The following is a 15,867-nucleotide window of genomic DNA, read 5'->3' as shown; positions in this document are numbered from 1 at the left end:
TTAAAACTGCTGTTCACACATACACAAGACACACAAAGCATGTTTCTGCCCGTAGCTGTCGAATCGTCTTTAAGCAAGTGTGCTTCCATACCTGAGAGGTCTGGCATGCGCGTTGCCTGCTTCCACGTAAGGATGAAGGTAGTCCTTAATGTAAAGGTCGGCTGCACTGTTGGAGTGTGTGCAGATCAGGACCCTGTAGAGACAGAAGACAAACAATGTCAGAGGCCACGCATGGTACACAGTTTCTGTGACACTCAGTGGAAGAAATTAATGAATTTTATTTATATAGCGCTTTTCACAGACAGTAGTATCACAAAGTGCTTAACAGAGCAGACATTTAAAAGCATAAAAAACACAATGTGACCCAAGGGTCAATAAATTATCTACACAGAGAGAATCTCACAGCGTGTACAGTTAGTTCTAATTGAGCTTTGCAAAACTGTCTCTTGTAGTTGCCCATTGAAACGGTGGTGAAACATCACAGCGAGCGACAGCTATGCATTTAACATGTCCAATAACACACATTAGGTACACCAGACTATGATCCATACAACGTCTTCATCATTTTAACAGCATGAAGAGCAGTCAGCACAAGTCCAGAGGGGTCACGTCCCCCTTGTCTCGACTTTTAAAATATCTATAATTCATCCTAAAGATAGAATAGGAAGTGCATTCAAAGTGAGAGGAGGAATGAATATTAACTTGCTACACACTTTTTCCTTTTACATTACATACAACCCTGTCTCCCTTATTCTAACAGAAAATATGAATTTTTGTTCAGGGGACACTGTCTGAGGTATTGCATTTATTTTTCATTAAGGCCGGGGCACTCTGCGTGTTCTTGTGCTGTATTGCTTCGCTTCAAACACAAGAAACTGCAGGACTTCCTGTGGGTATCTGCACACAGTGAGGGAGCTAATTAATGAGGACAAATGATAATCGAAGGAAATATAGCGATTTTATATAGTTACACAACATAGTGTGGAAAATTTAAGTGATACAACGCGATTGATCGGATTATCGTTTGTGGGGAAACGAACATTCCGGCCCAGGAAAGATGATCAAACTAACCGTGTGCACCCACCACAAATGACACAAATTCATCCAAATGGCCAGCACTCTTTTATCCTCGAGTGGTGACACACGCACACTCCCGAGTATATACGCCAACATAGTACAAACACACACACACACACTGCCCAGCTTTGACACTTCAGTCGGTGTTTTCTGGAACATGTAATGTCAAACCCAAGGCTGCCGCTGGAGTTAGAAACTGAGGTCACTGCACAGCCATGCCCGATCACACCCTCTGACTGACCTCCCTTGGCACCTGAAGCTTTAATGACTGATGCCAATTATATAGCGACACAAACACACACACCTGCATTCCTCTTTCCATCCCTAAAAACACTCAATAGCACCCATTGTTTCACAGAGTGAGGTTGTTTATTCTTTCTCAAGATGGTTAATCAAAAGAAAAAGAAAATCAGTAATATTTAAAATATGCACCGTTGAATTGTTCTATATTATACTGAGAGCTGTAATTTTAGGATACACTCAATACTATAAACAACTCCCATTATAACACATTATAATATCATAAAGTTTGGATTTATTAAAGGACTTATTTTTTGTTACTCTAGGAGGTAATCTCAATAGCCTGGCAACAGAGTAGATTAATGAGTTCATGCGAAATATTTTTTTCAATTACCATGAAGCACAAAATGACCACAATAAGTGTGGGATTTGACAGGTTTGTTGATCAATACCAAAGACTGAGAATTGACTTCACATGTAGCGAGTTTTCCAGCACTTAAACTGACACCCATTAACATGCCGAGACACTCCCAATATCTTTCCGTCTCGACACCAAACACCTTTCAAGCGCTGCAAGGAAAGAGGACAGTGCTCCCAGCTATCAGGGCCAACATGTCATTTCTGAAGAATAAACAATCATATTCAAAAGCAAATCACAAAGCGATGGTATTAGAAAGGGACACATGACTGTGTTGTCCAAAATAAAAGACACCCTGGTTAAAAGAAAACCCCAACCTTTCCCACAAAACAGGTAGGCCGATACACAGTATCACATTTTGGTAAAAAAGAAAGCAGATTAATGGATATGATGGAAGAAATTAGAGAGAATCAGGGCTTAGGGAAGGTAAACAATTGTAAAGGATGTGCAAATATCCTACTAGTGGTAAGAAAACCATAAACAAACCTGCTTGTGTCCTGGCGCAGGATGTGCTTGACAGCCTGTGCCAGCGTGAAGGTCTTGCCGGTGCCGTAGGGTCCAATGAGGAGGATCGGGGGCAGGGGAATAGTGACGGGTGTGGTGATCGCCAGGATGGCCTCTTTCTGCTTGGCATTCAGACGCGGGTCCAGCTGCTCGTCCCACTGCCTGAGGACGGAGAAAATATTAGAGAAATCTACTTTCAATGAACTTACTCATTTATGTATTTTGTCAAAGTAGCCGTTCTCAAGCATTTAGATAAAATATTGCCTCATGAACAAGTAATAGCTCTGAACATGAGAGAGACCACATCGGGCTGATTATTGCTTATGTTTGTGAATAAAGTGTGATTGATCATTTGAATGCAACTGTGAACCTATTTACACATTAAATACATGAATTTGGTTTCCATCACGCTATAACACACTCGCTAAATCTAAGAATTTAAAAAAGGTCAAAACGAGGCAGTGGGTTTAATTTTAAATGGCTGTTTGATGCCCATCTTGCCATCACCTTTCTGTACAAAAAGTACAACTTTTAATCATAACACAAAATGACCATTAAAATGTTAATGTTGTATACTAGTACGGTGCACCAAGATGCAAAGCTTTTGTTCACTATCGTGTTTTGTATATTTGTGGTTAGAGTGCAAAAGTGTGCATTTATATTAAAACATACAGCAGGGTGTATCTCTTTCTGAACACTGCTGTTATAACTCAAAGCAACCCCCATAAAGAAACTTAAACTTCAGCTAAATTCACTCCGTTGCCCACATTTAATGAAACACCCACACTTATCCAAATTCCAATTAAAACAAAAGTCTAAATCAATCAGATTTTGGAGACTAGATAAGCAGCAGCTACACTATTCATCTGCAACAGGAAAGAAGGTTCCCTCTTCCATACAGCGACATGAAACCATCAGTTATGTGTGGAAAGGGAAATTTCATTTCCACTGACTTAAATGATTAGTATTTGACCTTTTTTACAGTGAAGTATCACGGAGTTCCCATTGAATCAATGGAGTGAGACACAGGAAGTGAAAACCATAATCAGAATAAAACATTGATGTTTCAACGCAAATCTAACTTCTGGACGAGCCCTTAACAGCAACGTGTGTGTGTGTGTGTGTGCATGGTGGAATACACACCTGGTCGGGCTCCAGGGGATGGTGGGGACCATTCCAATGTCAGGGAAAAGGATGCCATTATCTTTGATGCGATCCAGAGCATAATGCATCTCACAGAGTGGCAGTCTGTTCAGCTGGAACTGGAGCTCCACCTGACGCAGAAACAACACCGAGCGCTTACCAAGCAGTCAAAGCAACCCTGGTTTAACTATAGATTATATATCCATCTACAGGACAGGGATACGATGTCATAAGCAATACAAATTAATCCAATCAAATAGAATAGCGCCGACACAAAAGCTTTTTGTTAGGGTTGTACAATAATGGATACAATGGGAATCTTCATTTTTGGTTTAACTTGAGCTCATGAGTCTGTCCTTCCTTTAAACACAACAAATGCAATATGTGCATTATATCTACAGCTTTAAAATCGGACTAAGTACAAACTTGATTCTATTTTTAAACCAACCAATCAAGAGCTAAATCAAGATTTGATCTTTAAGACGTCTCTAGAACCAGACTGAATGCAGTTCACCTACAGCTAAATTAATTGTGTAGACAAGAGTTAAAAGGACGTGCCTAGATCAATAAAAAAATCCTAAAACAATTGCCACATTCGGCAAAAAATAGGTGCTTCTACCCTTTGGTCAATATCATCCACAAAGTGAAGCATGGTGGTGTGATCATCATTATAACGAGGTTCTTAGTTGGAGATATGCGATAGCGAGAGGAGCGTGAAAGATCAAAGATGTGTGAAATATTCGAAGAACCCACAGAGGAGATAGGGAAATGAAATGTTATCATGTACGCAGGCAGAAGCAGCGTATCCAGGAGAATAAGAAGATGCTCTCAGTGATAGGATGCGGGTTGTTATGATAAATGTTAACACAACGGCTCGCTTCATCTGCCGATGTTCAGGCAGGAGGAGCGATAAATATCAAGCTGGGCCTGCTGAAGGTAGAGTCCTTTAATAAAAGGGATATTTCTCACTCCTCATGCCTCAGAACAGAGTGGTCTACTTCATACCTGTAGTTCTCTGTCAGGCAGTAGCCCTAGCTCATCACAGCAGTTCTTGCAGATCCTTAGGAAGATGTAGTCCTTGGTCTTCTCCTCGATCACAGCCTCGTAAACACGCTCTTTGACCCCGGGAGGCGGATGGCTGCTGTGACCGTCGCGGCCAAATGGCAACACCAGGACTGAGTTCACCTTGGTCATCACCAGCCGGCCAGCCAATGTGTCCTGAGGTAACAAACGAAACAAATACTGTTCAGAAGCGGTAGCTAGCTGACACCTTTGGGCCACCAATAAGTAGTTACACTGGTAAAGAGTGACAAGGCAGAAATCAATGTAGTTTATTGCAAGTCTATTGCAGTTGACAATTCTACCAATCCAGTTACCTCAGAAAGAGTTTCAGTGAGTTTGAAGCGTGCAAAGAGCTGTCCATTCTGGGCATACTTGGCTCCAACAGAGATGCCGGTCAGCATGAAGCTGGTGACGAGCTGGAGATTGACTTTGATGTTGAACCTGGGCGGGGGGGGGGGGGGGGGGGGGACATGGACATTTGGTTATGCTGTGACTGAGTCACTTGCTTATCGTTGCTTTACTGCAGACATATTAACCCTGGAAGTGTTCGTTCCAGTGCATCACAGTGGCGGGGGACTTTTTTTCTGAATGGATAAAGAGTAATTGATGATATTTGCCATGAGTCTTACCAGCCCCATAGCAACCCCCATACACACCTACTGAAAGAGTATCACAACAGGTTTCTCTCACACAAGTGCATCATGCATGCATGCCTCAGGCATTTGAGCCTTCTGAGCTTTGATTCACCACAGTGGCTCCATAATAACCTGAATACCATCCATTGATATCGGCAGCACGCACATAAAACAATCAGTTATACACTGGTACGGCGATCATAGAGTGGTGATCATGAGACTATGAAAACAGAGGCAACGCCTGCACATGCACATTTTCACACGGTCTGAAGGCAAATATAGCTCAAGTGAGTTGAGGAAAAATACTTATCTTCTGTAATTTTGTAAAGTACTTAAAAACACATGGTCTCCTAAATAACACTTTGCCAGTAAGGAACCTAAAAAGCAGTCAAATTATTTTTATGTCAGTGCTTTGAAGAAGAACAAAGCCTAAATATGCACACATTGAGTGGAAGATTGGTGCACTTTTGGGTTCTTTTAGTTCCAGACTGTATTAGATTGCCTCTCTGTTGGATTTGAAGTGATGAAATAGAAAGCAACACTGGTGATAAGCTCCGATGAATGATTGACATACGCAGACAAGTTAACACATTGCGAATGCATTTGCAAACCAGTGGCGTTACTCAACCGGCGGGTCTTTTGAGGTTTCTTGTTATGATTTGGCATCAGAGGGAGAAACATTTAGACAAAAACAGACAGCGACACTCTCGATGATGCGTTCAGGCTCTGTTCAGTGAAAGTGAGTATTGGGCGAAGGTAAATTATAACGTTATCATGATGTGTTCACATGTAATCTCGTAAAACGTAGTGTTGGTGAGAAACTAGAATAAATCCAGTAGTTTGAAGGGAACGTTTTCACAACATAAATACATAAATATATATTAGAGATGAACTATGAGCTGTTTACACTAGCTCCAAGCAGCTTATGATACATCATTAAAACTACTAATTACAATACAAGATTTATTTTAAATCAACGGAAATACAATCTTGTATTTACTAATCATTTGAATTGTGTGCCTTCATGAAAAAAACACTATAAATGACTTTAACAAAGCAAAAGGATAACATGTAGAGTTGTTGATGGTTTACAGACATCAGAGCAGTTGAATTGATGTTTGGGATGATGGCAAAAAAAGAAGGAGCTTTGTAGACCAGCTGTATAATCAAACAGCAAAGGGATCTGTATCTGCCATTCTGGATTATCAATGATCTGCAATTAGTACCGGCGGCAAACAAAACATGATCAGGGCTCTATAAAAGTTATATTTGCTCCCCTTTTTCTTTTGTGCTGATCCGATTGTTGATCCAAACCGTGAGTTTCATGACCCGTTGCAGCACTACTCTTGACCTACTGATACACGACTCTTATCAAGCAAGACATAAATCTGATGAAATAAATCGAATGTGAGATTATTCAGAGAGATGTTCTAAATTAGAGAATCCACACTTAACCCGGAAATCTGCTGCTGAAACGCAATCAGCCATGAAAAGCATTGGAACCAGGACATGGACGGTTTAAAAGGCAAGAGAGATTATTCATGTGCACATTGGGAATACAGCAGAGTTCATACTGTAGGTACTTCCTCACCAAATGACACTGTGAGTCATGAGACAAGAACAAACTAAGAGCAAAGATGAAAGCGGAGAAATTTAAAGCACTGTACTGACATCACTGCAAGTGGGATTAAGCAGATACTCGTGTTTTACCCTGAATTAGCATATCATTAAGTTAAACGAGTGGAGCAGCAGGTAATGAATTTAAGAAGAATCTACGTTCATTCTAGAGGAAGAAAACACTGGTCCCCTCACCAACCTCCAAAGAATCACGTACACATTAAATGGCTCTGAAACTGAGTGACGCTGTGTGAGATTCATACACACACACACACACGCGCGCGCAATGAATGTCAAGTCTGACACCTTGTGGTGGGTTGATATCTTACAACACCAAATATTTACACGTCTATATTGGTAACAATGACTATTCCTTCCAAGTAGTCAAGATTATAAATCATCAATAAATGAATAAACTCTATTAATATATTTATTAAAAATGTAAACTGCATTAAAACCATCATTGACGGTTTAGTAGTTGCGAACACAACAAGCAGTTGTTTAAACTTTATTCTTGAGAGTAATGTTAGTTATTTTGAGCCACATTACTGACAAGAGAAGAGGACCATTACATAGACGGGTCTGAAGAGTCACTGAAGTGGATTCTTTGCCGATCACGATGACTTTAGGGACGCACAGTTGCATTCCAAATGTGAAAGCTCCGGGAAACGCTAGTGAGGAGATCTTGTGTTGAGAATATTTTGTCAAATGTTTTGTTTTCCAAGATCTCTTCCACTGAAGGTTGTTTGTTCCCGCGGTCACTCCCGAATGGAAATTATTTTAATTATTAATGTTATTTTATTGTTAGCATATATGTGTGCATCTCATTTTTGTCTGCATTTAACTAGCGGTTGAATTGATCGTTGCACACAGCTTGCATATGTATTGCCTAGAATTATTTGAATCCTATACCACAGTTACAATGTTCACCTGGTTCAAAAGATTCCTTAATTTCAAAATCATCAACGTTTTGCTGTATATTATTTATGATATTGAGCCTGAACACTGCTTTATATGTCGCTACATTGTATGCTTAAATTCTGCTGATATATTGATGTAGATGTTTGTAATCTCTCATATGTCAATCCGTGTTATTCAGGCTTTATTTTGTACAGTTATGGAAAATCAGTGTTACGTTCAGAGTAAGAAGAAACCATGGAAGCTTGTTTACTCACTTGCTAACTTCCTTATATTGTGCAATCTCTTCTATGTAGAGCAGGTCATGCAGCCGGGCCTGGTAGTTGTCTTTGGTCAGAGTCTTGTCCAGGACTGACTGAGTGAAGAGCTGGTCTGCCGACAGAGGGATCTGATAGCGAGAGAGGAGGCTTCGCTCCAGGTCGGCCATCGTTTCATTTGGACAGAATTCTACGATGGTCTTACAGGAAGGGTCCCATCGCTTTGCAGAGATCAAGAGCTGCTGCCTGGCTGCCATCAGGTAGTCCAAGTCTGAGAACAAAGGACGGAGAGATGTTTATTGTCCCCAAAAAAACAATTATGTGTGCATCCAGCAAACTACAAATTCCCCATTCTAAAGAGGACAAGAGGGTCGCTGACAGCATTTACCACCGTAACTGCATATTTTACCAATTGTAGAGATGCATTTTTTTTGGCCGATTTAGATTTTTACAGTTGTCTCACTCCTTTACATAATTTCATATACAGTGACAACAGTTTTTTAAGACCTCTAGATAAACCTTCTTGCTTTTTGCATACCTTCAATTGAGGCAGCATCCACCATGATCCGCTTCATCAGCACAGGCTCTGAGCCGAAGTCAAAAACAACGGTCTGTCGGAAGGTACCAAAGATTTCTGTGCTGAAGCCCACCGCTACCTGGTAGACACAGTGGTCCATGCCATTGTCTGCTGCCACTGTCGGAACAGTAAAGTTTAGTGTAAATGCATTCAGAACACAATTTACATCACAAGCTGTAGACCAATGCAAGATAGGGCCAATAAGTAAGCAAACACCAAAATAACAGCGCAGGACATACCTCCTGTTTCCTCTCCTGGAGTCCACTCTTGGCACCCGTTGGAGAGGGTTTGCAGCCGCTCCTCAGATGACACACCTGTGATGAAGAAGTGTGGTCGGTGGGCATCGTAGAGCAGGGCGATGCGGCACAGCTTTCTAGCCGGCTGGTCAGGGAGACAGAAACAGGAGGAAGACAATCAGAACCAACGAGCACTGATAAATGATCTGGTTAGACAACGAACACTTCTGAATCTGTACATGGTACATTGGTATTAAACATTTCATCCTACCTTGCACAAGAAGGAGAAGGTCCAGGAGTGTGCAGATTTTTTGGTGGCGACGGTAACAGAGAGGGTGGAGCTGGTTTCTACATTCACTCCTTCTAAATAGTCACTTAGCTGGAAAATGAAAAACACACACGGTTACACAGAACCCATCACTGCAAATGTACTCGGAACCCTTTTACAAGAAGTAGTCTGTCAAAATGTGGTGAAAGTTAAGTTCACTGCTGCAAAATATATAAATGAATGCAACCTTTGGGAATGTTCATAACAGTCAAGAGACAACGTAGGATTCTTGACACTAAATTTCACTTTGTCTGGTCATCAGAGACAAAGTTTTGAGACTGTCCTGTCATGGGTGGATAGTTTTACCCTGCAGATACGGTATAGTAACATTCTGCTGCTTCAGTAGCGCAAGTTATTAAATGGCAATATGCAACTCAGTCAATGTTTGGTATGTGCATACAAAAAGCTTGGCCTATTGGCTGGGTTGTACAAAGTGGTCGGTACTGGAACTGCCCCCCCCCCCCCCCACCCACTAGATTCACAAGGTGAAATCACAACACAGTACCATACACACCTTTGTGTTTGGGTGGCCTTTTTGGGAAGGTGAGCCCTCCCCTTGGGATGCTATTTTGTCTGTTCTCGGTCATTTTGAGCCACTTTTTAAACTTGCGTGCACTCACCACTTTCTCTGGGGAGAGGGAATTCATCCACTTCTCTATCAGGGTCTCCATGTAGCTCTCGGTGAAGTGTTTGCTCTCCTGCTGCTGTTTGAGGCGGATGAGGCGCGACGCATAGCGCTTCTGCCACTCCATCAGCTCCTCCTGAGAATGGGCTGATGTACACTGGGCCCCGTACCGACACAGGCCCTGTTCCAAGTACCTGCAGCAGAGACAAACTGTGTGCTGAACTGATGCTGAAGAAACACTCTCTGGGACAATTCTAACAGTTGGACGTCATGAAATCACTAAGAACAGCAAGCATGAGGTACTTATAGCTGTCCCAGTGTGCGAATATCTTTTGTTTCATATTATAGTAAATTAAGAAACTCATTTGGAAAAAAGGCAAATACAAGTTATACATAGCAGCAGGCCAATAGAACTAGTGGTATAACGAACCGACAACGATCCGTTGCAACACTAAATACAACAGTCTAACCCACGCAGCAGTAACTTATACTGGTGGTGCTGCAGTGGGACGTGTACTGGAGCAAACTCAAAATCAGAGAAAGTTCACAGGAATAAATCTAAGGCTCAACAGATTCATTGGTGACCTTTTACACAAAGATCCAGGATGTGGACGAATGATTGTAAAAGTGAAGAGAGATCAAATCAAAATTCATGGCAGTCAACTATTGAGAATCATACTTTAATATCCTTCAGTGTAACCGAATACCACCATTACTTCCTGAAAGCTATATCAGTCACTTTATTATCAAGTGCCAGCGGCAGGCATGACATATTAAATGCCTCTCAGCAATATTCTGGATGAGAAATAAATTCTTCATGCCTGACACTTTGGTTGGAATAACAGTTCGCATTACCTTTTACAGAGGGTGTACTCCTCACTGCTGGTGACTCCTCGGGGAGGAGGCCGGAATTGCCAGCCATCTTGGAACTCTGTAAGTACACACACAGCCATGTGGTTAATATGACACGAAGCCAAAACTATTTTTGTTGAGATAAGTCCTGAAAACGAGATTGGCTCACCTTCCTCCTGGTCATCCGTGTTTTCAGGCGCCATCTCCCTGTTTATCGACTGACAGGAGACAAAGATCGGTTAGGGTGGGAGTGGGAGTCGGGGCAGAAAGATCATTACCGGTACTATCATGTGAATGACTAACATGGCCATACAAGCAGTTGGACCACTGGACTTATTACAAACAAATGAGTAATACATCCACAACTAGCCTAGCTACAAGCTAAGCAGAGGAGCACAACATAATGAAGTTAATGTGAGAATAAACCAGCAGGCACCAAAAAGGCATGAGCACGAAAGAAAGCACAACAGGAAGGTTTGCAGCCCTTACCTCTATTTCTGAGAAGAGCATTTTTAATCTGGAAAGGTCTTTTGCGACAATACCGTTCTGTGAAAGAAGTAAGGACATAATCATCATTCCTACAAAATACTGCAATCGGGCCTTTCAGTGCATGTTCATGAGAACTATAACCCCCACTGTTTTGGAGTAAGCTGGCAGATGTTGCTTGGTGTGATCATATTAATCATGTCATTTCTAGATCTACCGGCAATATTTAAATCCATCACCGTCCCAGTGTTTTAAAAGCTGCAGTACACGTGTGAATATTTGCAGCACCAAATGGCAGCGAGAGACGTCGACTGAGAAGTCGCACAGTTTGTACCTGCAGCGCATCAAAGAATGCCAAAGGGACACAAGTGATGAGTAACTGGACCCAACACCTGAATCTAGCTCAGTGGTCATTTTCTCTAGCAGATGCATTGTATAACCCGAAACTGACACTGTGGATTTACCTTAAAAGACCACGGCTTTAGTAAACAAAAGGCCAAATAAACATGTTTACTTGTCCTCTTACTATTCTGAAAGGCAGATTCGGTCCGATAAAGCATTGTAGTGTAGGCATGTCAATCAAAACTCTACAAAATGTCTCCAATAGGGCTTTTTATGTATTTATTACTGACCCTGCTCAAAATGAGCAGCTGTGTCAGCTCTTACAGTACAGATCTCAGCAGAGCTTCTCTTGTCTTTAGTGTTTTTAAATCCATATCCATGGACCTGATTTGAGTCACCCGATTAGTTTAGAACAAGTCAAATGAGAAAAGTTAATCAGCCCACGCTGTGTCAGAAGAACGTTTGCCCGTGAGAGACGGAGAGGGAGATAGAGATCTGCCTCGCAAACACGATTGTCCCCACTTGCATAAAAATGTTGGATGACCTTGAGGACAAGCACAACCTTTGAATACCTGCTTGTGTGCTTGTGTGTTGAATTGGGCAGGAAGTGGTTGCAAAAAGGGGGGGGGGGGGGGGGGGGGAGGTTCATTAACATTCAATGTTTGAATCCCTCTCATGTCCTAAAAACATCCAGTGAGGTTTCCCCTCTTAGGAATGAAAGCATGACCTCAACAGGTACAGTATTTAAGCCTTGTCTGCACTTGTTGGCTGTCTAATTGCATATAATGTATACATTGTCCATCAATCATACCATTGGCTCCCCATACAAGGCTTTAGAGAGGATGCTGGCCACCTCCTGCAGGCTGCCATCCAACAGCATGAAGCGCAAGCTGGCCTGTAGCGAACCGTCACCTCGAGCCATCTCTTCTGCGAGGACTAGGACAGGATGAAGAACACACAGGGAGCAGGTAGGGAGACAATGAATTCAATACATTGAGGCAGGTTTCTCTCAATATATGCAACACATTGTTTTCAAGTCTGTTTTCTACAACATTGTAGTCATGAAGCCATGACACTGACCCAATAAGACAGTTAAAAAGCAATTGCATGGGCCCAAATTTAAGATTTCTTCTGCTACACTGAGACCAAGGCATGTCTGAACTTGGTTCTTCCCTGACCCTGGCAGGCAGGCAGGCAGGCAGGCAGGCAGGCACACACACACACACACACACACACTTTGTCTGCCACTAGGTATAAAAAGACTACTGTATACCGTGTCAGCAGATGGTTCCAACTTGAATTGCTACTCACCATGTTTGCAGTCTTCATCTGCTTCATCATAGTTTTTCTGTTGGCAGGAGAAGAAAAAAATAGTTTTTTTTAAAAAAAGTAACCATAACAAATGGGAATCCTTTGTGTTCGAGGGTCAGCTCTTCACTTAAGCTCCACAAATGGCTATCTTTGCCTCACAGCGGAGCCCCTCACACTATCATTAAAGACTTAAGTAGCTTCCTTAATCTTAGGGCTTAAGTAACTGGTGTAATTTTAGTGCTATGGGAATTGAATACAACAGTGCCACGGAGGAAGAAAGTAGGGTTCACTGTTCTCATTTGTAACATTCCCTTCATGGTAATTTACCAAGTGATTAGAAGTACAACAGTGGATTTAAAGCACAATGATCATTTGATCATTGTCACAATGATCATTTCAGTGTAATGAATATATTTTAGAATAGGAGAAAATTATATTTTATTTTGTGATACAACGGCTCAGAATTCTGTCTCAAAACTAGGATTCTCAAGACCCCACCCCAGTAATTGTTGTTGAATGTTATGATGAGAAAATAGAAATAATTTAAGGGCCACAAAGCAAAAAGGGGAGAAAGGGAAAGAGTGATCAACAAAGACTACAGGTTGTATGCTCGCTAGGGCAGCAACAATACTTAAGACGGCCACGGTCCTCACCAGCTGTAAGAAGGCAGCGATTCGATAGAGCAGGGCACGGCTGCGGAGGGGTCCGGCAACAGCGACAAGGGATGGAGGGCTGGGTGGGACGGGGGCGCCGGAGGGTGGGGCTTGTGGTGCGAGGACCACCAGGGCGTCCGTGCTGTGGCTGACTGCCGCCTCGTACTCCCGCCTGGCTAACGATCTGCTGGCTTCTTCACATGACTTCTCCGCTCTCCTGTCCGCCATGACTCAGGGACAAAACGTCTAGAGTCAGAAAAAGAAAGACACAGTATGAACATCTTTTCTGCAGCAGGGTTGGGCAATATGAGAAAGAAAAAATGTATCCAGATTTGTATCAATCGGCTACTGCCACTCACATCAAAGTGACAAAATGTGCCAATGTACTGGGTGAAGGAAGCGGCGCTCGTCATGTCTACAAAGTTGCAATATAGCACTCGATTGGAAACCCTTCAAATGATTGCTGTAACAAACAAAAAAATGAAATGCTTATTTGGCTGTATTAAACATTAAAATACTACACCACCATAACATGACTAACTTGTACTGTGCTGTAATCTGAAATTGTACTTCCGGTTCAGCAGCATGTTGCAGGTGCTACATGCCTTAAATGATGCCATTGGTTAAAAACTACAAATATTTTCTTTAGCCTATATTTAAAATGGAGAGGTGCTTTACAAAAATCTGTTCAAGACCGATACGCCTCTCACCAGAGATTGTACATGAAACTCTAGGACTCTGCACGACAGAAAACTTCACAATAGTCGAAGGATTTTTCTTTTTACCACAGGAACTGAAATAACACAACCGTCAACCATGGCACAGAAATAGTGTCAACGTGTGATATATCATACTAAAACTGGGACATTGTCGCCTTTTCTCATTTTCACAAGGCTTTCCTTTCTCTCTATGGCACTGCATTGCATTGCATGTACGTTAGTAAGACCGGTTGTTTCTTGTTACCGTCCGCATGCTCACTGGCTGTATGTTAGCTTCTAGTCTAACAGGAGACATGCAAATAGGTCAGACCATACTGACTAGTTGAAAACATATCAGGTTATACAATCTGAGAAAATAAACCCTACAGTACACCCACACGCAACTATTGGGGAGGCACATCCCATTAGTTTGCTTCACTTTCCAACTCAAACTTGACATGTAATGGCCAAGTTTCTGCAGCTGACTGAAACGTCTTGAACCACATTGCATGTTTTTGGAGAACTTTAATTGATGTGTGAAATACTTAAGTCTTGATTGCTTTTCACACCTCTTATAACAAGAACACTCAAAGCCTTCCATAAATGCTTAAAGATGGGATTTACAGGAATTGAACTTATAGAAACTACATTGACCCCCAGTTATGATGCTGATAATAGATATCCAGCCGGTGTTCAGAACTTTATTTTCATGTGTGTAAGAGGTGGAATTTGAAATATACAACGATGACTGTCAACTTTTTTATTTTTATTTGCTAAATAAAATCATAACTTTTAATTCAAATTCTTAGATCTAACTTTCCTCCGTGCTGGTCTCGTGAGTTAGGCTCGCACTATTAATCCAACATTGACCACGATCGAGATGCTTCGGCTTCACTTTTGGGGGGGGCCACCATGTCGTTAAATTCAGCGTGAATAGTCTTGAATATTTGTCGATATTAAAATATAACTGTAAAAAGAAATACACTGGTTTTGCTGTTTATTACACTGCAGTGGTTGCTTATTTAAATTTGGTGCAATCATAAGTGTTTCTAACAGTCAATGAAATCAACGTAACAGTAAAACACGTTCTGAACTAGGCTAAATGCGGGCAGAGTTTTGGGGAGGGTGGCTGTGCTATGGATACAATCCGACCGGCACACCCCGGCTTAAAAGCTAACGTATGGAAGCATTTCGCTTCTTCTTCCTCCCAACTCCCCCGATAACTCTTTTCTAATGGCACCGTAGCCCTCTGAATTGAATTGTGAGGTGTCTAGAGATTCACACCCGTTTTATTCTCGGCCTCTGCTCACACAGTGTACATTTCAAATACATATGCAACAAGCTGAGAGAGCAACAATCACATGAGAGGCCTAAAGCATTAGCCTATGTGAGACATATTTATCATCTCAAGCTCCAAAGCCAAAAACAGTGGAGTCAACTGTCTGGCGTCATCTGACTGCTTAGACTAATCATAATTGATAATACAGAATGTGAAGCCTTTATAGAGACTAGGCAGTATAGCGTGCTGGACAGTGTGCAGGAGGAAACGGGTGTGTTGTGACACTTCATAGCCACAGAGCCAGGCGGTCAACACCATCTATGTGCCAATGAGAACACATGCCTATATACTGAATCTCAGAGTATCTACTTATGCCTCTCCACAGCTTCTATAGTTTAGAGAAGGCATCCTGCTCACATTCCATGCACAAGTCCATGTTTTTAAATGGGGTTTTCAGTTAGAAACAAGGTTTGTATCATAAAAGTTTGTTTGCCTAAATTCATTTCATAAAAAAAACTGACTTTAACAAGTGAAAACACTTTTGCAGCTTTCCACAGTCAACGGAGACAAACCTCGACTCAGAATCAACTCTAAGGAATGTCAACAATT

At 41.8% G+C, this 15,867-nt stretch overlaps 1 protein-coding gene across 2 annotated transcripts in view; it reads right to left on the bottom strand.

Annotated features, from left to right (window-relative positions):
• Nucleotides 1-15,867, bottom strand: part of helz (helicase with zinc finger) — a 42,139-nt gene that overhangs the window by 23,183 nt on the left and 3,089 nt on the right. Inside the window, exons 1-17 of one of the 2 annotated variants that reach the window (XM_079279437.1) lie at nt 13,641-13,746; nt 13,282-13,527; nt 12,629-12,665; nt 12,129-12,253; nt 10,979-11,035; nt 10,659-10,707; nt 10,493-10,568; nt 9,633-9,831; nt 8,956-9,063; nt 8,688-8,829; nt 8,410-8,565; nt 7,872-8,142; nt 4,759-4,885; nt 4,388-4,600; nt 3,383-3,513; nt 2,222-2,401; nt 92-193 (exon numbers count right to left, since the gene is read on the bottom strand). In XM_079279437.1, the coding sequence (XP_079135563.1) occupies nt 92-193; nt 2,222-2,401; nt 3,383-3,513; nt 4,388-4,600; nt 4,759-4,885; nt 7,872-8,142; nt 8,410-8,565; nt 8,688-8,829; nt 8,956-9,063; nt 9,633-9,831; nt 10,493-10,568; nt 10,659-10,707; nt 10,979-11,035; nt 12,129-12,253; nt 12,629-12,665; nt 13,282-13,509 (2,201 nt within the window). In that variant the 5' untranslated portion in view covers nt 13,510-13,527; nt 13,641-13,746. Of the gene's footprint in view, nt 1-91; nt 194-2,221; nt 2,402-3,382; nt 3,514-4,387; nt 4,601-4,758; nt 4,886-7,871; nt 8,143-8,409; nt 8,566-8,687; nt 8,830-8,955; nt 9,064-9,632; nt 9,832-10,492; nt 10,569-10,658; nt 10,708-10,978; nt 11,036-12,128; nt 12,254-12,628; nt 12,666-13,281; nt 13,528-13,640; nt 13,747-15,867 lie in introns of those variants that run through there. The other variant, XM_079279438.1, reaches the window with a different exon arrangement.

This window comes from Melanostigma gelatinosum, assembly GCF_949748355.1.
Source record: "Melanostigma gelatinosum genome assembly, chromosome: 11".
Taxonomy (NCBI): domain Eukaryota; kingdom Metazoa; phylum Chordata; class Actinopteri; order Perciformes; family Zoarcidae; genus Melanostigma; species Melanostigma gelatinosum.
The sequence above is the reverse complement of the archived record's forward strand: the minus strand, read 5'-3'. Positions and strand labels throughout refer to the sequence as shown.